At 42.4% G+C, this 24,763-nt stretch overlaps 2 protein-coding genes across 2 annotated transcripts in view; one reads left to right on the top strand and one right to left on the bottom strand.

Moving 5' to 3' along the window:
• The first annotated feature begins 192 nt into the window (after nt 1-192).
• Nucleotides 193-24,135, top strand: bcl2b (BCL2 apoptosis regulator b). The gene is made up of 2 exons (XM_020595896.1): nt 193-1,292; nt 21,283-24,135. Exons 1-2 carry the CDS (start codon nt 744-746, stop codon nt 21,418-21,420), a joined length of 687 nt encoding a protein of 228 aa, XP_020451552.1. The 5' UTR covers nt 193-743; the 3' UTR covers nt 21,421-24,135.
• LOC109957758 (5'-AMP-activated protein kinase subunit gamma-2-like) overlaps nt 8,559-24,763 on the bottom strand; it is a 38,881-nt gene continuing 22,676 nt past the window's right edge. Inside the window, exon 16 of the mRNA XM_020595890.1 lies at nt 8,559-17,399. Within this exon, the coding sequence (XP_020451546.1) occupies nt 17,344-17,399 (56 nt within the window). The 3' untranslated portion in view covers nt 8,559-17,343. The remainder of the gene's footprint in view (nt 17,400-24,763) is intronic.

Raw genomic sequence — 24,763 nt, 5'->3', positions numbered from 1 at the left:
TGGTCTGAGAGCTTTTCTTTCACAGGTCTGAGTAAACAGCTAAATGAAGGCTGGTTGTTTATATTTTTGTCCGGGTTTCAACCCATAAACGTGTGTTTTTAAACATGCAATCATGAGAATATAAGGTGTGAACGATTTTAGTGCAGTTTCCTAGCACAGCCAAAGGAATTACTTTGAATAGCTGACGTCAGGAATACCTCACTGGCAGTGGGCAGGGAGGATATGAGGAGCAATCGTGGAAGAGGACTCAGTCCGACCTTGTCTGGCTTACGGTCCCTTGCATGGTTGTGCGTAAACGCTGCTAAAATAGTTGGCGGCGTGTAAAGCCCTTTCAGGCGTGCACAAGTTTTGCCCTCATTCATGTTTTTTTTATTTGCAGCACATCCTCGTCGGGGTGATGTGCACAGAAATAGATCAACATTACTCCAACCTCTTCCGCATATTGGATTCTTTGCAACAGAAGGTCGCCTATGTCCCTCCAAGGATTCGGGAGATGAAGCCTACTGCAGACACGGACACAGTATTTTCTGACTTTTAAAACGTTTTCTGCGCAGTTTTAATCACGAGATTTCTTCAACTTTCGAAACACTGTTTTCTCCCTATGTGGAATTACTCGTTGTATTTGAATATATCCGAGTTTTTGGGCACGCCTGCGCAGAGCAGTGTACCGTGCACATATTCGATCATAATGCATTTTATTTAGGACATTCCCTGTTTTGTACAAAGTGCCAAATTAAGCCGGAATGGCGAACGAGTGTAATCGCAACGTTGTGGAAAAGTACATCTGCCATAAACTCTCCAAACGGGGCTACGTGTGGGGATTTCATGATGTCCAGGATGAAGATGCTGCTAATAATGGGTCAATAGTTGCCCCTCCACCGACTTTGGTTCGTCGGTGCCGTGAAGCCAGCACTGGGCCTGACAGCGAGAGCACCCCCCACCGCTGCAAGCGGCCCCCTCAGTCCGACATGCACGCCGCCATTCACAGAGTCCTGCGGGAGGCTGGAGATGAACTTGAAAGACTATACCAGCCAGACTTCACAGAAATGTCGCGCCAGCTCCATCTCACCTCCACCACGGCGCAGAGAAGATTCGCCGAGGTGATAGACGAACTGTTCCGGGACGGGGTGAACTGGGGCCGGATTATCGCATTCTTCGAGTTCGGCGGCACGATGTGCGTGGAGTGCGCTGCCAAGGAGGAGATGACACCGCAAGTGGACAAGATCGCGGAGTGGATGACGGAGTATTTAAATGGACCTCTAAACAGCTGGATTCAAGAAAACGGGGGATGGGTAGGTGTGATTCTATGTCGTTGAGCGCGTTGCCGTGTTGTGCCACTGTGCTCTTCTGGTTGAAGACGTTTTTAATCAGTAACTTAATTTGTGTGTACGTGTCTGAGAATAAAGCATGCATTCTGATATGGCTCAATAGCGCACTAGATCAAAACCACATCTGTAGTCAATCATTAATAAAATCCGTGCCCATTACGCAGGACAGCTCGAAGGCTCGAGATGGACGGCCTCGCTCGGAGCGGCTCTGATTGGACGCTCACGGTGGCTGTTCACCGTATTAGACAAATCAGACAGCCTGCTCTGTCACACCCTCCAACGCTCCAGAAGAAAGCCCGCCTCACTGTAGAGCCTGGTCGCAGTCACACAGCTGTTATGGAGAAAGGGGGAGAGTTCAGTGTAATTCGTTGTGAAATAACGCTTACAACACCAGTACACTCGGGTGTACAGAAGGACTGTTTCACCATTTAACCGTATCTGAAGCTTTTTGCACCAGCGTGCTCCAGTGCTGCTATGATGTGACACATTAGGTTATGGTTCCCAGCTGAAGGAAGGAGGCCAGACACATGTCAAAACCGAAAGCGCTACCGAATTAATGTATGTAGGCCTCTAGGCATTGCTGGCCAGGGTTCAGCTATCAGGGCTGTTTTCTTCACATCTAAATGCAACATGAACTTAAGGTACTAAAGAAGAGAGGCACCTACATTTTGCCTTCACCTGGCTACACACATGCACACATTCAGAGAGGAATCATGTGCATTTTTGCAACGATTCTCCTGCAAACTCTGGTGCAGTTGTCAGTGCAGTGAGGAGCACAGCAGCCTCCTCTTCTGTGCTCCTCAACAGCCATTAAACCAATTTGTCTTGAATTAGCTTCTAATTATCAGAGCTGCTCTTAATGAGAGCATAACATTTGTGCTGTTTGGTTATCTTAGCTGGAAGGAGGCAGATTTTTTTCTCAGGGTGGGGGGTGGGGGGGTAATCAATGATTCATATTGAACATTTCACCTCAAAGGGAAGGACCATTTAACATTCCCCTTGAGTCTGTCTCGCCCCTGGAAGTGGCAGGTTGTGCCATATATCAAAGGCAGGCAACAGAGAGAGGGCCCTCCAGGAACATAGAGCGTTAATGTGCAGCCCCTGTGTTTAACATCCAGTCCCCAGTGCATCGAGGTTGGGACTCTTTTGTCTGGTTTTTTCAAACCTGTGCCTTGAAGCTGGCACAGGCCGGGCTGCCGAGATGCTGCTCGGGGTCTCTGGAGCCTGTGCAAACTGTATAATAATGTAGGTCATCATAGTCTTTGTGTTTTCCAGGGGGTTGGAGATGACTGCATCCACTGCAGAGAGAAAGCACAGTGTTTTAAACCAAAGCATAACTATCATGTCTCTAGTTTGGGTCTGTTTGGTGGATTTCTGCTTTCAGCGGCTCAAAAACCACATCCAAATTATTTTGGCTCAAATTAGGCTTTAAAACAAAATAACAGACATGTTAGTATCGGCTCGGGTCGACTTTTATCTCGGATATTTTTGAACTTCAGCATAGACGTAATGGTGCCTAACAGACACTGGTGTTGATTTATGTAGTCATTTGAATGTTTGTCAGGAGGGGGATTTCCTAAGGTGTATGTGTGTGTGTGTGTGTGTGTGTATGTGTTTCAGTTATTACCTGACATTTAATAACTGCCAGTGCAGACACAGAGCTTAATCTGTGCTCTAGACTGGATTTGTGAAATTCAGCTTCTTCTTGTTTATTGACTTGTTGGCTGTATTTTGAAATAGAATGAAAGTCACTGTATTATTCTACATGTGCCAGAAAGGTTCTTTTTTCCATGTTGTTCACTGTTACGCCTGGACCATACTTATACTTTCATACTTAAGATCTTTTTTCAGTGTAACTAGCAACTAAAGGTTGGTTGATTTTCTCCTGACTTTCTCCTGATCTCTGAATCAACAGCCCATGTTGCTGAAGCTGCTCATCAGAGTGGTCTCAAGGCTGTAGTCATGATTTTAGAGATGCTAAGAGCATCGCTCAATCTTTTCATATTCTTTATTTTGTTTTGTTAGCTTTAGAATAGTCCAAATTAAATGCACTGTATATTAACCAGCAGAGTGAATCTGCCAATCCTGCACACCATGTCTACATTTTTAATTGTAGAATATACATGAACACCCTCAGTTGGTACAACTGATTCCCAGAAAAAAAACAAGGACATGGCTTCGCCATCATCGGTTGTGTTTGTGTATGGCTGCTACTGTTTGGAAATAATCTATCAAACAGTTTAGTCTGAAGATGAAGGTGAGTGAATTGCAATGAATTCAATGTCCCACATTTCTACTGTTTATCTCATGTGTGCATCTTGATCTTTGCTGAGGAACTTCAGCCATTTGGGGGTAAGATTTTTTTAGGTACATATTTCATCCAGCTTCTTCTAGGTGACTGTATGAAACACATTTCATGCTTCAGTCCTTTCACCTCTCTAATGAGCTTGTGGCTCTCTGAGGGTGCAGAAAATATCCCTTGTTTTAAGAGACGTAGTTTTCCTGATGGAGTTTACATAGTTTCCTAACAATGTAGACACTGAATAAACATGGTAATATGTGCATTTAGACAGGTTGTGTTCATAGTCACTTACACTGTCCATTGTGGTATTGTGTGCTAGAGATGAGTCTTGTGTTTTTAACCGCTTTTAAAACAAAGGTGGGGGCTAATCAACCTTTTACTGACATTCTGACATGACAGAGTGGTGTGGAAACAGCTTTCTATCAGCCACCCTCTGTTTCCTGTTGTTTCTCAGACTATTTGGGCCCGAAATAGGAATGGCCACTAATTGCTGTTGTGTCTAGGCATCACCTGTGAGTCAAATATACCTTTTAGTTAAATAAAACGATCTGGTCTTTAGAAATACCAGAGAAAAACCAAGCTGAGGGTAAATTAGCTGTTTTCCTGCAATGATTGCTTCCCACACTCTGGGATGTGAAACACTGTCCTTTCATTGTTGTCAACAATCAGTTTTCTACACCTGTATAAATTCAACCTTTTGTATTGATAGAAACTGCTCTAGTCGGGGCAGTCGTACTTCCACTGTAGCCTCACCCACACGTGGCACACCTGTGTTTATATATAGGAGCTTGCTGTAAATACCAAGTGATTGAACAAAGTGGCAGACAGTCAGGCTTCTGAAATTACATGCTTGACCTGGGATGTTTGACTGGCTGAGGGGGTGGCATGGAGCGAAATGTTTTCTGCAGAGAAAAACAAGAGTTTCACAACTTTAGAAGGTTTACAGCTTCAGATGCAATGTTAAGAAATAACTTCTCTATCGTCTAGCCACGCTTTAAGGATGACAGTGTTTCTCAGTCCACCACTTTGGCCCACACTGAAATTTCTCAACAAGTATTGGCGAGCACCATCACAAGGCTGACATTTTTGGCTGTTAGTGAAATGTCTTGACACCAGCTGGATGAATTGCATGTGGACTTATATATATATATATATATATATATCCACGGTTCCCAGCCATTGAATCATAATGACTTTAGTGATCCCCTGACTTTTCCTTGAGCAGCTCCATGAGATTCATAGTTATGATTTTGAGTGAAATACAACAACTATTAGATGATCTCTATGAGTTGTGGCACACAAATTCACATTCCCCTCAGGAAGAAGTGTAATAACTGTGGTGAATACCTGACTTTTCATTTATTGCTATCATCAGAAAAAAAAGTAATTTTCCACAATACTTTGGTTTATGCACAAACATACAAACAAAGCCAGTGATGTTTTCATCTGCCTTAGCTAGTCTTTGTGTTGAGTGTCAGTTAACAGCTCGATAGCATTGTGACTGTTAGCATGCAGACATTGGCATTTAGCTCGGTAGAGTTTTATACTGTTGTTGAGTCTTGTTTTTATGTTGTAGATGAGAAGAAGGAGTTAATTCTTTTCTTTCTTTTTTTGAAGTCTCAAAGAGCAGGATCGGGTGTCTGAAGAATGCTGCTAGCCAGGTGGCCTTTTTTCTTTGTGTGTCACAGGTGTGCATGTGTGTGCGAACAGAGGACAATGTAAGTTGGCTTGGGTTGGGTCCATCCTGTGGGGGATTCCCTGAGTACAAGCTGCTCTTCGACGGGTGGGACCTGCATGTTGCGAAACTATTGCGGGCATCTGGCTGCACCCCACTCCTCTCTTGTTAGAACCGAGCGGATCTGAGACAGCGAGGAAGTCATTAATCTTCATATACAGTAGGTGACATGTTGGCAGAGTAGTGGGAGGGGGGGGGGATAACAAACTGAATCACAAAGGAGGCACATGGAGCCGCTCACAGGAGAGCAAAACATTCTGGATGAGCTCCCACTTACATCCAATTTGTGTCTCCTAGATGCAATGTCAGACACACAACAGAAGTCAATACTGAGCACCATCACTCAGGAAGTGTTCCTAGCTTTGCTTCCCTGGAGTTTTCATAAGTCTGTAGTGACAGTGAGGGGACTGCTGCATTTGAGGACAAGCTTTAAACAGTAACAAGGTCTTTAAGTCATGACTAAGCTAGAAATCCAGTCACGGGGTTCATTTTTTCAACTGTTAATTTGTATTTGTTTATCATTCTGACCTCAACAATTACAGCACAGCACAAACAGCACAAAATTTCTTGTTGCTCATCTCATTTGTCATTTGCATCTCATCCAGGTTGTATTTAGGGTCCCCACCCACTATTTTAAAACAGATAAATAACAATTTCACTGCTGAAAGTTCTGTAACTAAGGCTGAGTTTGGAGATTTCACCAACAGTATTATCTGATGATGTGGGCTCTCGGCTCTGTAATGGAGACTGTGCACCACAAAAGGGTTTACTGTGGCAAGAAGCAGCCAAGATTTTCCCCTGTACTGTACCCCTTTTACTGCACAGTCCTCGGTCGCTCGCCATCTGCCACTGTGTTTACACCCATCAGCCTGCAAACGGTAATCTCAGAAACATTTGCTACAGACGCAGTCAGCTCTGGGCTGTTACTCTCTGAAACAGTCTGACATGAAGAGGCTTTTTCAGGAGCAGGTCTCAGGTCTCTCTACTGTGGGTCTCTGAGATGCAGAAAGTACAAAGACCTTTAGTCTGTGCACTCAGTCCTGTGGTTATAAGGTTTAAGAAAACAAATTTAACTCTTTACAGCTTAGTTGGTGCAGTTCGAATGACAATAAATAAGCTACTTCAGTCAATTCTGATACTGAGACCATTTGTATCTTAATCATTGCCTGACTCAAATTAGCGGATGACTCTTAGTTGTCTATAAAGATATTTATAGACATAAAGATTTTATGTCAACTTTTACATATGTAAACATTTGTCTGTCCCTGTCCACACCTGCATATGTGTCAGTTATATGGAAGTTTAAGGCAGTGAGTGAATCAAAAACTGCTGCATGTGATGTTGCCAGGTGGTACAATATGCCCCCTTTTGTGACCAGTCCCCCAAAAAAGTATATATGTTTTTTACTTATTTCTAAAACAATATAATAACTAACATTTTGTTTGATATATACCAGCTTTTGTTACAGCTGGATGGAGTGTAATAAACAATGTGCCTCTATACTCAAAATTAGAACAGCAGTTCTTTTCTTTCCTGGTAATAAATTCATGTTGATCTGCAGACCTACTGTCAGTCCTAAAAAGCTGCTATCATAAAGACAGTACCACATTGTTTCTCTGAAACTAAATTCACCCAATATAAATTATTTTCATGTTGACTGGCACGTAGGGTCAGATGCTGAGTTTGATCTCATTCAGCTTGACATGACACTCTTTGCTTCTGTGTCATGTTTACCATTCCACACATGCCAAGCGTTTCGTGAACATGCCGGAAATGTTGCCATGTGTGAAAAACACCCAAACAACGCAATTAGCATAGATACTGTTTTTGTCACAGTTTCTGGAACATAATTCTCTTGCTCTGCGAGCGTGCTGCCTGTTTCCACGACCTCCCTTCTCCCCAGAGCCCCTCCACCCTGTCCTGTGAGCTTTTTTTTTTCTGGGCCTCCTCAGGAGAGCCATAGGAATGTCTGCATCAACTGTAAATAAATAATGGAGATGAGCGGGGTGTTTATTTCCTGAGTGGCCAGTGAAGGGTGTGGGTGATATTTCTTCTTTTGTTGGATGATCATGTCAGCTGAGCTCCGTTCAGGAACCGCTGGAGGCAGATTACACGCTGATATGTGTGTGGTTTTTGTTTATTTTATCCCTCGTAAAATTCGCACGGTGTAGGCCTTTGGGGCCATGAAAGACTACAGATTGGTGTTTGTGAATTCGGCCGTGTGATTGTGTTTCCTTGTATTATTTTTGTTCAAATCAGTAATCACCACAGCCTGCTGTTTTCCTGTTTCATGAGGGGCACGTGCCTAAGCTGTTTAAAAGTGCTACTATCCCAGTCAGATGATGAATTATATATGAAGCAGATAAACTCGGATACTAAATGTATATCCCTCAAGTAGAACCCTAAAGGCTGTCTGAGCTCCACTTAAGAGCTTAACTCGTCTATTTTCTTTCTTCTTTCCTATCCTCTTTTTCTCCCTTTTACCCCACCACCACAGACATACTCACTTACACGACCCCAGTCCCTTTACAGAGAACACACTAGACCTGGCTTTCAAGTGTCAGGTAACGTTCCAGATCCCTAAAAAATGCAGGGACATGTGAGAGCCTTCTAAATATAGAAGTGTTACCATCACTGCTCCTGTGTGTGTGGTCCTTTAATTGTCATGTTACCCATAAATCCCTGCCCCGTTTGCTTCTGTGCTATCAACAGCCTCACATCACAAATGCACTGCCAATCTGCATGGCAAAAATGTCCTAATGAACCATTAGAGACAGCAGATAAAAGCACTTTCCACCTTTCCTGTCATGGTGGGAGCTGGATAATGAGGAGCCTACTGAGACGCTAGTTGACTTTGCCAGTGGGCACACCCTCAATATAGGGCAAGGTTAAACAGTTCCTCCCATTGTCTAGCTATTGTAGATATTTTTGGGACAAACTCCCAAAAGGGTTTTAAAAGAGATTTGATATTCTCATTTAATTTTTAGAGCAACAGTGGCCACTGCTGTTTCAAATGCAGCTGGGAGTATTCCTCAAATTATTTTCTAGTTCACAAAGAGAACAAGCATGACAGTTAACCCAAATCACAAAACAAGGTTTTATCACTTAGCCTCATGGTTAACAGTTTTCCCTGGCAACTGTTTTCTGCTAAAGAAACGGTCCCATATAAAGCATAAAAGCAGAGCTTTGCATTGTTTCTGGTAAGAAACACCAGTGTAGGGCTTTTAAAATTATTATATTTTTTGTTGAGTGCAAATGCGTTTTCGTGCACTTCCACTGTATTGTGGTTGAAACTCAACAGAAGAGATTGTAAAGCAGTATTTAACAATGTTTTGGTCACTTTGGGACAGCTAACTAGCTATATATGCAACACTGATACAATTAGCTATTGGCTAGTGGTTGTTTTCACATTTAGCACACACGGAACATTAGCATTCATTCTACTCATGTTTCTGGTGCAATAGTTACTCTCCCTTTAGCTCTGTTCTGGTCATCACTGAGAAAATATATGTGGGTCTTCAGCAGAATAAGGTGATAATTCTTTGTTCTCGTCACTTCAAGCGACACCTTTTACATGGCACATAGCCATTCTATCAATAATGGATTAGGGCAGGTTGAAAACCTTACAAATGTGAAACAATCTGCATTGATAGATACCGCAAGGGTAAGTGGGAAAATTTGTTTTTGGGATTTGGGTCAGTTTATAAACTTCATATATCACACACAGACAGGCAAACACAGAGGAGGATGTACTGGTGCAAATCACTTATTTGCTGTCCACAAATTGACTGTATACACTCTCACGCATATGCATACACATATACTGTGGCACATCAGCGTGTACACACAGAAGCGGATGTGGTAGTGTGAATCAATAATGCTGTGTTGTCACAGGGTGACATGTGAGCCATGGCAGGGAGCAGATGGCCCCGGGGTGCCTAGCTTCCTGTTAGCTGTGCCATTCAGCCTCACCACACAAACACACACAGACAGACACACACCATCTACCATCTCTACTGGGATTTCCCGGCGCTAGCCAGAGCACTGGCCATTAACAAATACCACGCCATTATTGGCTGTTCTCTGAAATGCTGAGTACATGCCCTCCCAAAAAAATGACAAGAGCCAGATAATGGTAAACAGATTTCTCTTCCTCATCCATGGAGGTCTGGGGTAAATAATTCTGCACACCCCTTCTCTAGTGTGATTTTTTTTTTTTGGCAGAGGGCAAATAACCCTCAGGAAATCTGATCTGTTTCAGTCAGCTCTGAGTGAGGTCAGCCGTTGCTCAAATATCACTTTGACCATTTTGTATTGATTGAGTGTTTCCGATGGTTTGTGTTGGTATCTCTGAGCAAAGAGTCAATTAACGCAGTGGACCAGAGGATGAGCATGTCAGGTTGTATAAGCAGGTGATTTATCGCAATTCATGCTGAAGGGAAAAGTATCTCTGCAGTGAGACCTTGGTGAGATGTTTTAGCACTTTTATGATGTGAGCAGAGGAGAAGGTCACCCAGTCCTTCATTTCATGCTGGATCTCACTTGTGGCAGAGCTCATATACTTGGATTCACCCTTTGGTGTCAACTGATCAGGTTTGAAGCACAGAGAAAACCCATGACGTTCCTGAGCTTCGCCAAGGGAATGTTCTGCTTTTACCCAATGTTTCAGAGCAGTGTTCATAAAACTCCTCACCATCTTGTACTCTTGATGTCTTCTCAAATTTACAACCAAATTCTGTCAGCACGCTGCATTAAACAGACATTTTGTTGCTGTCACTGATAACCCCTGCTGCTTTCAGAGGACGGCTACATGCTACTTCTAACTGGATTATCCCATCAGCAGGGACATATCTAGTATTGCCACGGTGTTATATTCCATCCATTTCAGTGGCTCTGCTTCGAAGGAGTTGTCTTAAATTGGTTGTTGAGCTGTCACTACAGTTTCAAACAATGATAGATACTTCAAAGCAATTGGGGAGAACTGAAAACAGGGGAACTGACAGTGATTCCTCTTCTCCTGTGGTATTTTGTTCAGCATTTTCTGGTATGTTTTGACAATATAGTGATGAGTTATGCCCGTCTGTGTCCTCGGGATGCATCGTCTTGTGACTTACATGTCAGAGCTAATTTTTATGATGCCTGGATTGAGTTATGTCAGGTGCCATGTTGCTTTATAGAGGAGTGTTAACTCCGACGCATCTAGACGAGGCGCGTATCCATAAGAGTAATGGCCAGAAGTTTAATCAACTCTGCAAATTGAACTATAAAATGCTTCATTTATCTTTCACATTTTATGACACTCTGTGCTGAAATAGTTGTTGAAGGACGAAGAAGAAAGGATCTATTTTCCTTCCTTTCCATCAACAGAATTTCAGTATACCACTGTAAAACACTGTGTCAAATTATGAGCTAGATGTGCAAACTCTTTTCTGATCCTACCTTGTCTACTGGGACTGGCAGTCAGACCCCTTGACCTACAATATTTCCAGATTTAAATGAATTCATTATTGTGCCTTCCAGGGCAGACAGGGGGATACAAGATATTCCTGGAATGAAATGAAATGGCTGGACTTCACAAGGTGTCTTTGATCTGCAGATGAGGCTAACAGGGTTGTAGAGGAGGAGGAGAGGTGGAAGAGCAATCAAGCAGAGGAGGCTTATAAAGGTATAAACAGGCAGGTGAGTCCTACTGTCACATGCACTGCAGCCAGGTCAAGACTGACAAGTTAAAAAAGAATGGATGGTCAACAAAGTATGATCAGACTGAAAGACCAAAGCAAAATGGAGCTAGTAGGTTAAATGGTTTTTATTTACTTGGATTTCATGCTGTTAAGAAGAGCAGGATTAGTTCACTCCATAGATATTTATAGAGCAAACTTGGATAAACTCAACTATTAAAGTCATCTGACTCAACTATCATCTGATTCTCAGCTGATCCATCTGCTGACTGGAAAGCAGAGGAATGTACTCGTGAAAAATCCACATGGGCATTACATAGCACAAAATATAAACAAAAAAAAAACCCTTTCAAAACTTCCCACGTCATTTACATTTCCCCATATGCTTTAAAGTCCCAGTTTGATGCAGTATTTTCACATCTTTAGCACACACCAGTATCAAGGCTTTTGAGCTCACAACAGGCAGTCACTGAACACCACTAATGACATTTTCCATGGATTATTCCAGAGAGAAAATACCAAAAAAAGAAACTCTATTATGAAGCTGACATGCCTTATTAGCTTTCTGCACATTTTCACACCAGACCTTCAATGTCACAATAGGCAACTTTTTATCATTCATCAGGTAGGCTGTGCTTGTTTCACTTTCTCTGCATACAGGCAGGGAAGGTCACACAGCTTCGAGTGAGCCAACCTGCTACAGATAGTTCAAACAATCGGCCTTTTTAAAGCATGCTGCTCAACATACCTCACACCAAGGTCTCTCTGAGTCACACTGAACTCACTAAAGAAAGGATAAAGGACCAGGAATAAAAGTAATGTCCACCACGTCTCATCTATTTCTGGGATGGGTTGGGGTGTAGTTATTTTATTACATAATGCAAGTCAGTGGTGAACACTATGTTCCTTGCAGTCTCCTTGGTTATCTCAACATCCATTCCTCTGGATATCACGCGCCTCAGCTGCACACAGCACAGTTGTTTGTTTATACACATCAATGCATTCCTCTCATTCCTCTCCCCCAGCCTGGATGAAAATCAGCTGGTTGACAGAGAGAGGCCATTGAACTTTACCCAGCCTGAAAAAGGGAAAAGGGGGTGGTTTTCATAAGTTCATTCTGAGATTTCTTTTAGTAGAGCAGAACATCAGAGAGAAAGCACCTAGTACATGCTATTTTTTTTTTTTTAGCAGGAAGGTGAATTGTGTAAGAATAATTATTGCTTCCCCTTCCTCTGTTTCAAAATGCCCTCCTGCTTCATGCAGGACAGAGACGTTATGTCATGTCTTTGACAGTTTCATTGCTCAGCCTGTGGGAAAGCTGCTGAGTCTTGTTTTGTCTTCTCACATGATAGCTTATTTTTTAAATCCCCTGACGCAAGTATGCAACAATAGACAGTGGTGGAAGAAGTATTCAGAAGTTTAGTTACCCCATTACATTAAAAGCCTTACAATAGGTAGAAGTGTTATCAGCTAAATGTACTTGCTCAAATGAAAAGTGCTCTATGTGGAAAGGTTGTCCATGTGGCTGATTGTAATCTTGTAGCTGGTTGAGATGGAGCTACTACTTTAGATAGTTTAGTCCAGGGATTCATATACTCAGGGTCAGCCCCACCAAAGGGTCACATTATAAATCTAAGAGCTTTTAAGATGATTAATGGGAGAGGGAGCTACACGTCTTCATTTTCTCTTTATTCTGTTTTTGGAAATATGCCATCTTTGTGGCTTAAACTGGTAATTAAATTCAACCAGCTGAGAAGTTTAGAGAAGAAATTTTTCTTTTCTGCTGCAATGTGACAAGGTGCGCCAACTAGACACAGCTTTTTTTCAAGGGGCCACATGCCAAAAAGGTTGGAAGCCACTTCAAAGCTGTTCCTGTGGGAGCTGCACCTCTCTGGCATTATTGGACATCTGAGATGCTCACAGTTCTCTGTGTGCCCTTTACATGAGTACACTGAGAGCAGTTTAACCTGAAACCTTGTCCCGTGTACTCCAATCACGTAAACCGCTCTAATATCTTGTTCCCAAAATTGACAAGTGTTTTTTTTACTTAACAAGACGTCTCTTGCACGAAACGTGAAACTACGCGTGCTGGGCATCTAGCTTTGATCGTCTGAGATGTTTAATTCTCTGTTAGATGATATTATGCTTGACATGTTTGGCAGTGCTTCCTAAATTATGGGAATAACTTGGGATTTCATCAAAGGAAAAAAAAAATCTGAACATTGCCGCCTTTTGTAACATAAAACTTCCCCCTTCGATACGGTTTGCTTTCTTTTAGACTTGAGGCAAAGATTTAGGAGTCAGTTAATGGTTCAAAACAAATACAAATCTCTTAGTTACAGTGTCTAAACAACTGTAGCTTTCCCCTGCTGCTTCCCCTCCCTTTCTCCACGGTATTAGTATGACTACATGTTTGGCTTGCTTCTAGTCCTTCCCTAGTTACCCACACAGAGTCTGTGATTTAACCATACTTGGCTTTACCACAGAGAAGTCATAGTCTCAAACCAGACAGTGATGTCATCCCTGCAGCATCTGGCACAGGAAGTGACTTAACACTAACTGAACTGTTGAGGTCTTTTACAAGGACCTATCCAGTCATCACTATCTGAAAAGCCCTTTTTTGAACATCAGGATTACGTAATTCTTTTACACCAAAGCTTAAAAGAAAAAAAAACTCGGACGCCAGCCCACAAAACCACCACAATGGAAAAGCTGAATGCATCATTTCAAGGTGTAATCCAAAACCAAATGATGTTACTTCTTGGGTAAGTTCAGAACAGTGAGCCACCACATGTGCTTCACATCAAGGATGAACCCCCCCCTGCAGATGGTGTTCCCAAACATCGCATTCATTACGCCATATACCGAACAGTAGTCGTTTGTGGCTCAGATCAGTCCATCTATTTCTGGAGTTGCCTGTTGAGATGGTGGTTGTGTGGTCTCAAGGTCTCAGGGGTTCACTGAATCTGACTTTTATGGCTTGAAACAGCGTGCTGCCCCTGATATAGGAAATGAACCTCTCCCATGAGCTGTGTTTTTCACAAGAGGAGCAACAGGCCACCTGGGAAGCTACTGGTTCCCACATTCTTTTTCCGAGTTTTCTATCTGAACTAGTCAGCTATGGGGATTTCGTGCTCGCTTGTTTAGGCAAGATAAGAGACACTCTGGTTCCTGTACACAGCAATCCAATGCTGATTTAAAGCTGACAAAGCAGTTTGAAATGTGAAAGTTTTACTTCTGTGTCTAATCATTAACCTCAAATGTAGGAGTGCCTGTGAACCAGAGTCTTGGTGTTTTGTCTGCTGAGCACTTCTGCATGTTTGAAATACTTTCCCTTACCAAGTGGCACTTTATTCAAGTGCCTTTGCATTCCTGAGTGCAAAATTTGAACAAAACAACCCAGGGCGGAGCGTTTCGCACAATTATCTCAGAAAACACTCTGCAGCTTATTGGCTTCCATGCTGTTTACATGGATTTTTGAACCCACAAACATGTTACTGAAACATTCAATGTACTGTGTGTGGCTTTCATGGAGAGAACATGGAGCTATTACACAACCAAGTGGTAGACATCCTGGAAAACCACTCAAGCCTGCTTTAATGTGCTCCAAACATGCCCGGCCTCCACACGTGTGGATGATGACTCAGTGGCTGTTTTCCAGTCTCCTCTGCTCTCACATGTCATTGGTGGCCTTTGAAATGGGCCGAGCAGCAGAGATGAGAGTAGTTTTATTAGATTGGGCAGCCCAGATTAGGCCTCTTGGTATTTATAGCAGCACAGGAGTTGTGCCCCTTCTGTCCGGCTCAGCTCTGTCACTTCATCCTCTGCTGAGGGCCGAACGGTCTCAGCGCAGACATCCTCAGACAAGGCAGATGTCCCCTTTTAGCTGCATTGTATCTATTTGAGGAAGCCATTGTGTTCACTTTTGGCAGTTTGTAAAGGATATTGGATCAGTTTTTGAGGTTGAAACAAGTTTCAAGGTCAAAATCACAGGACTGGGTTATTTGAAAGAATGAAAGAACATATTGTCTCAGATGAAGATAATGTCTGATTTATGGTGAGAGAAAAGGGATTGTCTCTCTGTGGCTTTCCCTTTGCTTTGATGTCTCTTTGCTCTGCATGCAGAAGTGAGTGGTTGTAAATGATACACTTTGAGCTTCTGTACAGTGTGCAGAGGTGCTGATAAACGGGAATGTGGGAGGAGAGGAGGCGACAGGAAAGCAAAGAGTCTGCATCCATCCCCTCAAACTTGGTCCTCTGAGCCTGCAAGGTCACCCAGTCCTTCATTTCATGCTGGATCAAAGCTGCTCAACAAAACTCTGTGCTCAACAAGAATAAACAGCCTGCAATGTTCATATAATCGCTCAATCAAGGTTAAACGAGGAGATCAAAAATGTTTTCCAATTTCAAAAATCACAGAAAAACTAGATGCTTCTTCACAAATCGGATGGTTTAACTGCAATAGCGCTCCTCCTCCTCCTCCTGCGTCCATTATGGGATAAAAAAACAAGTTTTCTGAACCATTATTTATCTCTGAAGAAACCAAAGTCTCATGTGTAAAGTTACACTCCTCATTTATCTGATGGTTTAGACAATGAATAATGGAGACAATAAAAAAACAATGTTGTGAGGAGTGTGGGTGATTTACTGGTGTTCACGTTTCATGATCCAGTGGAACAGGCTCACTCCCACGGGAGAGCGCTCTGTTTTGTAAACACACAAATGCTGCTGATGCACATTTGAATATTTATGAGCCTTTAGGGTAGCACCCAGCATCAAAATCGTTTCTCCCCTTACACAGTCCAATGTAATGAATGTTGAAAGTTGAAATTTGAGTCTTTAGGGAAACTCAAGTGGAGGCACAAATAAAAGAAAAATTTCCTCATGTCCTTTGTTTCATGTCAGGACTACCTCTTGAGCTGTCTTTATCAGACAGACAGATATTATTCCATAGTTACCATAATGAATTATGGTAATTAGAGAAACTAGACCAAAAGAAAATGTGACGTTTTTCCAAACAATTTTGGAAATATGTTATTTTGTGTTAATTTTCTGGCAGAGCATTAGATGACAGGATACCACTGTCTTGTTTTTCCATTAGCTGGCTAAATGAAAGGCTACAGCCAGCTGCCAGTTAGCTTATCCTAGCACAAAGACAGGAAACAGTAATGCAATTGCTTACCACCTGTAATTAACATGTTGTATTGTGTTTGTCGAATATGTACAAATGTTGAAGTTACTGGTCCCTTGGCTGGGACCAGTAACTTCCTGGAGTCTCTGTGAAGATATAAAGGGATTTTGTTACCTTTGGACAGAGCCAAACTGGCTGTTTCCAGTCTTTATGCTCACCTAAGCAAACCAGCTATTAATCGTTTCATCTAACTCTCCACCACAAAGAGAATGAGCATCAGAAATGTAGTGATGTGCGATAGCATTTGTTTCCTTTCCAGTCTGATACCAAGTAAAATTCAGGCTGGTATCACTGATACAATACCCTGTTCAACAAAACAAGGGAAAGGTGATGGGTCCAGATAACAAAGGCTGATGAAGGAGAGGAGATATAAGGTGAATCTGCCATGTTTAACAACAAATGGTGTCACCCTGCTCACAAACTGTGAAGGGACGTTTCTGCAGCCCAGATACTGAACTGTTGGCGGTGGGATTACATCCATACTACATTCATACAAGAACCCTTTACATGTCATCTTGGTTGTCATCTCACACATTTACAAAACCGTAGTTTGCATATATGACTGTGACAAGTGAAAGGAGAAGTGGTTTCTATCGACTAGGTATAATTTTGGCTGTCCTGGATAAGATAGTTACTGTCTACAATATACATTTTGCTCACATTAGCCCAGTTATTTTAAATATCAACATTTTAACTTGGTAATCGATCCTAGAACAGGAAATGTTGGAATTGGAAGTATCAATACTTGAGGATCGATCCACACATCACTACTGAAATGTCAGACCTTTGTTATTGCACCCACTAAAAGTCTGTGTACTGATTGGACATATTTTTCAGAGCTTTATCACTTCCAATCCCAAATTGTTGTCTCTTGTGTGGCTGTTGTTCCCCAGTAGCCTATTGCAGTATGGTCACAGTGTAGTGAAGGGCTTAGTGTCCTCAGCTCCAAGCTGTTTGGCAGTGCTGACACAGGGGGATTTACTGCGTAATGAGTCTTGCAAAAAACTCCTCCGTCATCTCATTTTTTGCCGGGCCAGTCGATGGATGACCCTCCAGAGATTTGATGGAACCTGACCTTGCTGCCAGACGAGAGGTTGCTGTTGTTGCACCTATTGTGTCTGGAAAGGGCTGGTGTTGTTTTCTGAATCTGTGTATGCATTCATACCTGAAAAAAAGAATATGCACACACAAATGAGAGAGATTTAAGTGTAAATTGTGATCCAAACAGATCAATTACAGAGGACATTAATGCCTTCCTTGCATTTTCTAAATCTCCCATCTCTTCCCCTTTGGCTTCTTCTTTTGTTTGACTAATTGGCTGCGGAGAACTCTGCAAGAAGCTCATTACAAAATCAAAGTTGGGCAGAAGCAGCATCATGTGCAATATTATACATGCGTTACCATGTGAATACGTAGAGAAAAAACTAAGTGCAGGGAGAAGCTCTGTTCAGAGGTGAATATAGCAGCAAAGCCACAACATGCATTTTAATTACAAGTTGAACTTTAACCCACATCCCTTTCTCTTAGTCTCAGTCTGCCTGCAATTACCCACAAAAATGTCCCAAAACAGAGATGACTGCCTAATCATTTTTTCTGTTTTGGCAGAACACTGCTTGGGGTTTTAATAGAGCTCACCAAGCACAAAAGATGACTCATTATCTTCTACACTAGCTGAGGGATCATTCCCAGGAGAAAGGGGAATACCCAAAGGAGCTGGCCAATGGTATTTCCTGCTGCCCTTAAGATAGCGTAAGACCATCCGAGGAAGACAACAGTGTAAAATCTCTTTGTGTCTCTGACAAAGGCACAGAGCAAAACCCAGAGGTCTAAATTATGTGAAAAACAAATCAGAGGTCGAGGACAGGCTCTCTCCTGCTGGTGGGAAAAGCAAATTATGTGTGAAGCCTCTAGCCTGGGTAACCATGACGCTCAGGCAGCAAGCTGCCACCCCATGGCTGAGTACAGGATCTTCTTGCTGTTCTGCTCTGTACACGTCTCTCTCAGGGATTCATTGTGTTGCAGTAAAAGAGAAAAGAAGAGTGTATAAACCTGGCTAGGCATTTTCCTATTGGATTCATAGGTTCTGTAGGCAGCTGTGACCTTTCTAAAAGCATTTGATCCAAAAATGAATACTGCGCCCTGGACTTTATTTCCCAGATGCACACCTGCTGCTGATGGCAGATGGCTCCGCTGCAGGGCAAAGATGAGTTTTTGAGGATTATGGAGTCTTTTGTTGATGTGATGAATGCAGATGTTTTGTCCTTTCCTGTCCCAGTCAACCGTTTGTGTCATCCTTAGCCAGCTGCATATTTTTTCTCCAGAGGCTTAGATTTTCACAATGACAGGCAGTACAGAGGGAGAAAGACACACACACACACAGAAAGTGCTAAGGTTTGTTTTTCACACTGCTCACGTGGTGGGGCAGCTCTGCTTGCTAACGTGCGGGTGAAAAAGTTCCAGGAGTTGAAGTGGAGCATGCCTCAGTCTTATGATATCCACCTGACACCCTTCCCCTCCCTCCCCTCCCTCCTCTCCCTAGCCCTCCCTAGCTCTCCCCTGACTCAGGCAGGAGTTATTACCATCCATGTCCTTGTGGGATTCTTTTAAACATCCATCACTGCTCTTATGAACCTCTTACTGTAATTGGCCTGCTTTTGTTTCAGACTTAAATAGATGATAATCTATGCTGACTGTCTGGGACATACTGAGGACATGTATCATGAGTTTGCCATTTTGTTGCTAATGGTAAGTCACATGCACTTGTCCCTGGACCTGGTGGCTGGTTTGTGTTGTTGCCTCAGCAAACTACTATTTTCCAGGAGTAGGTGGGAAAAGAATGAAGGTCAGTGCTTGTGCCAACTAACGCGGTCCCCTCCAGAGTGTGTTTTCTAATACCACAATCATGGAGGAGGGTGGGGGTGTTATGATTATCATTGAAACATAGGGCCTGTTCAGAGTTCTCCAAAATAAATCTGACATTTTGCTCTCAATTTTAAGCCTTACTAATGGCTGTATGGTAATGTCAGTTTGTCAGTTCACCCATTTAAACAACGCTGAAATATCTCACAAACTATTGTAGAGATCTAGACATTCATGGTTCCCAGAGGATGGCGATCTCCCGAATCCTCCACCACCAGGAGTCTCACATGTGTGGCTTTGAGTGAAATTAAATGGTTGATTGTGACATTTAGTGTAACCCTCAGGACGAATTACAGTCACTCTGGTGATGCTCTGACTTTAAATTTTCCCATGATCACTGTCCAGTACTTTGGTATACAAACACTAAAACCTAATGATATTCCCTATTATTCTCAGCTCTACTTTGTGTTTAGTATTAATTAGCAAATGTTAGCATGTAAAACTGAAGAACATTTTACCTGCCTAGTATTAGCATAATGCTAGCATTTAGCTCAGAGCACATCCATGTCTCAGTCTCACCAAGATTCTGGTAAACTTTTGTTTTAGCCCTGGATAATCAAAAACCCGCAACAAATAAAATGCCGTGCACTTAAAGATGTTGTAAGATACTGTAAGTGCACAGTGTGTTTTGACACCCGAGGGCCTAAACTGGAAAGAAACTGCTGATCCTTCCTCCCCTGTGTCACCGACTGGCCCCCAGCCTCAGGAATGCTTGGGGAAGGGAGGAGAGGGAAGCAGGAAATACTTTTGTCTCCCCACAGCCTTTCAAAATGGTTCTCTGCCTTTTTTCTTTGGTCCTGTGTGGGTTCGTGCTTGATGAAAGGAAGCTGTATTAAAATGTGACACTTGCGAAAGACAGTAAAATGACCTAGTTTTGCATCTACTAGATCAAGGTCAAATAAAATGTGTATATCCCAGCTTGAGTTACACAAAACATAATTACTGTAGGTAAATTGAGTTAAGTCAAGGCAGATTAAAATAGAATGATAATAGATTCCCATGTGAACTGGCACAGTAATGTTGTAGTGAATTAAACTTAACAATTCACCATTGTTCACAGAAAGACCAACAGAGGCATCAAAGGAGTTCAGATATACAGCTTCAAACCAGTGCAACTAATGTGGTCGCAGCTTTGTAACAAAAGAGCCGATATTCAATAGGAAACTGTTGATATAGCCTCTCATACACCTTTCTAAAGTACACTCTGCTGTAGTTTTGTTCAAGATAATGCACTTGTGTCAGTGTGTGTGTCTGTGTGTGGCAGACCGGGGAGCTTAGCGCCATGACTTCCTGTCCAGCTGTTCCTGCTGTCACTGCTTATGAGCAGATGTCTGTATTTCCTCATCTGAGACGCTCAGCTGTAGTGTTCACCCCACGGTCCTTATACGTACACGCACAATTCTCAATCCCCAATTTGTACCATTTGTAAAAGCTCTGTTAACAGCAGAAAGCAGAGCCTGATCAGAGAAACATTAATATCTTTATGCAATGAATGATGCGAATGGGCTCTTTAGGTGATTCCCACGATTGTTTATTGTGTTATGTTGTGTAAGAGGGTTGTCTGAGGGTGCGCCTAGGAGGGTGCGAGTCCAATTTCTGTTGCCATCCCAGTAAAATGAAGATGAATATCACAGTGTTGAACATTTAGAAACCAAAACTATCAGTGAAGACGCACTAAATCAAGTCAAACTATTTTTAGAATTTGGGTGAAGTGACCCTAGGAAGGCTAAGGCTGGCAATATGCTATTGTTCTTGTTGTCAACAAATCCCATGAAAAGACCCAATTTAACAATCCACTGATCCTGCTAACAGGTCTGTGTAGCTAAAGCCTGATATCACTGTTGTCCAGCGGTTAAAAACACATCAATGAGCCATACATATGCACTTGCTGACATGTTCCGTCATTACGGTGATCACCCTGCTGTTGTATATACTCACTAGATCTCCAAATGTGTATTAATCTGCAGCTGAAAATAGTCCCCCACAAATAAAGTATTTACTACTATTTGAGTAACATTTCCTCAAACTTAGTGTTCAGCTGTTTTAATCTTTTTTTTTTTAATAAATGTAATGTTTTTGAGAACACAACAGGTCAGCTAATCGTCCCTGTCTTCCTGTCTGTTTCCCAGGATGCCTTTGTGGAGCTGTATGACAGACAGAGGGAGTCGGTCTTCAGTTGCTCTTGGCCTTCCATCAAGACAGTTTTTGGTCTGGCTGCACTTGGAGCAGCTAGCCTTACTATTGGAGCTTACCTTACACAGAAATGAACCAGTCCTACCTTGTCTTTATTTCTCAGCATCCCCCTTCCTTTTACTTGTGCCTCTCTTTTTTCCTTTTAAAGACGCCCTGATCCTTCAAACGACCTTCAGACTTCTCCAAATCTCTTCAAAGCCTTCAAGCCAAAAACTCTTTTTCGCCCTTCCGTGTTAAAACAGACATGAATCAAAACAACTGATAGAACCAGATGCATTGCCCATAGAGAGCCAAGGATGTCTTGAAAAGAGGTGGCACAGATGTAATCAAGCTGAGTAATGAGAGATGAGGGATCTGTGGCATGCATCTGTCTTTTTCTTATGTTCTGCCTGCTTCTGTACTAGTTATAGCATGACCATTGAGTGTTAGTGTAGATGTGTTGCATGTGTTGAAGCTCATGAGGGGCTTCTATGTAGAGGCCTTGATGATGGAGATGCAGGGACGACGATGATGATGACGGCGGTGACACCCCACGCCGGTGAGGAGGCAGCCCTACCCCTGCTTGCTGAGGTGAAGAACCCTGTTTGAACTCTGGACTCCAATCCCCCGGCTGTTGTCCATCAAAGGATTTCCTCTACAGAACAGCTGCTCAGAATGTATAATGGAAAAAGCTTGCTACAACCAATGTGGTGTGTGTCTGCTGCTTTCACTGCTCAGACAGCTCTAGTCAACTCCGAACACACTGCACCATTATACTCACCCTGGCCTTTAACAAAGGATGGGTCAGTGGAGGATCGAGTTTAACTTTGAAAAGTTCTTGAAAGCTTCTTGGTTGCAATTTTTATGTTTATCTGATTTTGTTTGCAACATGCCAAACCCCATATTGTGTGGCTTAACTGCAGAAAAAGAGGGTTTTTTAAGGACTGAAAAACATGCTGGAGAACCTCACTGTAGAAAAATGACACGTTGATGAGAGAAATACTGAGCACAGCACCAAGAGTGAGGTAGAAGTAAAATAAACATTGCATTTTGCAACGTAGGAAGGGGGTAAGCCCGTGTAACATAAACTGACAGGAGTTTAAGAATGCATTCCTCAAGCATAGTGATCGAGACCACTCCTCTGCTAAATTATTCCCATTTAAAGCTCAAATAATCATAACTGTTACTATTAGCACCAAGCAACTCTACAAAGTATCGGTTCTTTTGTCTTTTTTCTACCTCTGTCTTCAGTCCATTTGGGCTCACCCGGGTTTCAGAGCTGACACTGTCAACATGTGTCCTCCAGCTGCCGAAGCCTTACGGTGATGCTAGAATCCAATCTGACAGAGACGGTTGTTGACGTCACTCGGCCACAGATGACCGAGCAGAACACCATGACGGCAGGGCTTCAGTGGCACTAAAGCCAGAGTGTCCTGTGTGCTGAAACCTGAGCTGCCCCTTCTCTCCAGCCTACAAATGCATTCATTCACCGATTCGATCCTTTGTCTGTTTTTATTGATGTCTGTCTTGTGTTCCAGTCGGATAGAAAATTTTGGGAAGGCTCACACCGACTCCATATTTTATTATATACAGTAACTAGCACACTGGTTATGGAAAACTGATTTTATTTCTTTATTATTAAAAATCTTCAGCCTCTTTATTGCATGGATGAAAGACATCACATTCACAACATAACAAATATTCACTATGTGTAACCATATTTATAACAGAATAGGGCAGAAGATAGAAAATAACAAAGAAGTTGCATTTTCTATTTATTCCCAGGTACCAGATGACTAACAGTACTTTGAAAAGTCGTTTTTAGTTTTCACTTTTTTTTTCTATTCTACGGAATCACACTGTAACTACATTATTTTCTGGCTGCTATTATAACAAGAAAATGTTTAAAAAGTGAATGTGTCATTAATATTGGCTTAAGGCTGCTATACTGTCAATTTACCTTTCACTTACAGCTTAAAATGCCACAAATTTACAGTATAGTTCTAGAGAGCTGGAAACCAAAGTTAACTTGTATTAATCTTTAATTTAAAAGTAGCTTACTGAGAATATGTGTCACTGCCCTACACTGTCTGATGAGGTTGTATGATCTCACTATGCAGGATTTGTCTAGTGTTACTGTATTATACGTGCTTACCTTTTGTCAACTTTGTGCTCCAATGATAATGCAGTGGTATAAAATCTTACCAGATCTAAACCTCATCTTATTTATCACTTTAAATCACTCCCATGGTGTTTGATAATCTAATTGCGTGGCCAGAGAGAAGCAGAGGGTGATTTAATAGCAATATACTGTAATTTTTTAATACTCTGTGCATATGAATGTAGGCGCTATGGTTACTGTACCGTTTTGTCTGTAATCGCAAACCTGTAGCACTTAAAAACAGTGAATTGTGTTTCTGTTGTTTACCGCTATATCCACAATAAGCTAGGGGTTATACTGTTCCCAATAAACAAGATTTCAGAAACACCTGCAGTCCAAGTTCATATTGTCTACTTTATTTTTTCCTTCAAATTCTGTTTAATCTCTGTGCAGGTCGGCAAAGCAGTTAGAGAATAAGAAAGGTGGACAGCAGTGGATCAGCAGTGCTCTTTTAATGATATATCTATCCACAGCGGTTAACTGTAAATGCAGGCCTTCTCATGTCAACGTCTCCTCGTGAAGGACTGCAAAAGCTGCACGAGCAGCAGCCGTACCCCATCAGACATCAAAGCTGTCCCCAAACGCTGCACTTGTCAGCCTCCGTCTTCTGCTCCACACACTGCTAAACATGAGCGCAAAAACCTAAATGCCCTGCCTCTGCCTTTTTTTTTTTTTTTTTTTAAACCCCCCCAGCCTCTGTTCTGATCACACTTGTCTTCAAAGGCTACGGCACTCTGGCTGCTCAGTGTAATTTGTGAAAAGCATGATGAAGTAAAACTAATGTTGAAAGAGTTGAGCGGGTGAGGGAAAATGAGGGGAAAGGAGTGAAAGTGGTGGTGGTATGCGCGTGTGTATGGATATATCCCCGAGGAGACCAACAGCAGAGAGAAGTTCATTTGGGCTGGAGCTCCCTGCGATCCCTCCTCTCTCGCTCTCCCACTTGCCATGCATATAAAATGCATGACACGCTCTGAAGAGGAATTTTAAATCAAGCTCTAGACTTTCAAAAGAGAGTCCAGTGTGGTTGTGGATGGTGAATGTGTGCGTGTGTGTGTCAAGACAGAAAGATGGACATTGAGAAGAGGAGGGGGAGGACCTTCGGCTTTAGGGCTACAAGGTGTAGTACTGGATATCACAGGGGAGACTGGGAGATCAAAGCAGATTGTATGGAGCAAGTCTGGTCCAGTTTTACCCCTCATTTGGAAGTCCATCAGATCCACACATGGCACCTTTGCCTCATTTACAGGCAACCTTGACTGCATTAAAACTTCCTGCTG

This window comes from Monopterus albus, unplaced genomic scaffold, assembly GCF_001952655.1.
Source record: "Monopterus albus unplaced genomic scaffold, M_albus_1.0 scaffold28.1, whole genome shotgun sequence".
Classification (NCBI taxonomy): Eukaryota; Metazoa; Chordata; class Actinopteri; order Synbranchiformes; family Synbranchidae; genus Monopterus; species Monopterus albus.
Note: the sequence above shows the minus strand (reverse complement) of the source record. Positions and strands in the feature narration are given on the sequence as shown.

What these genes read in the sequence shown, in the direction of transcription:
- bcl2b (XM_020595896.1), top strand. Translation starts at nt 744, where the DNA reads ATGGCGAACGAGTGTAATCGCAACGTTGTGGAAAAGTACATCTGCCAT. An exon ending in TTCAAGAAAACGGGGGATGG is followed by an intron (nt 1,293 to 21,282) that starts GTAGGTGTGATT and finishes TCTGTTTCCCAG; the next exon opens with GATGCCTTTGTGGAGCTGTA.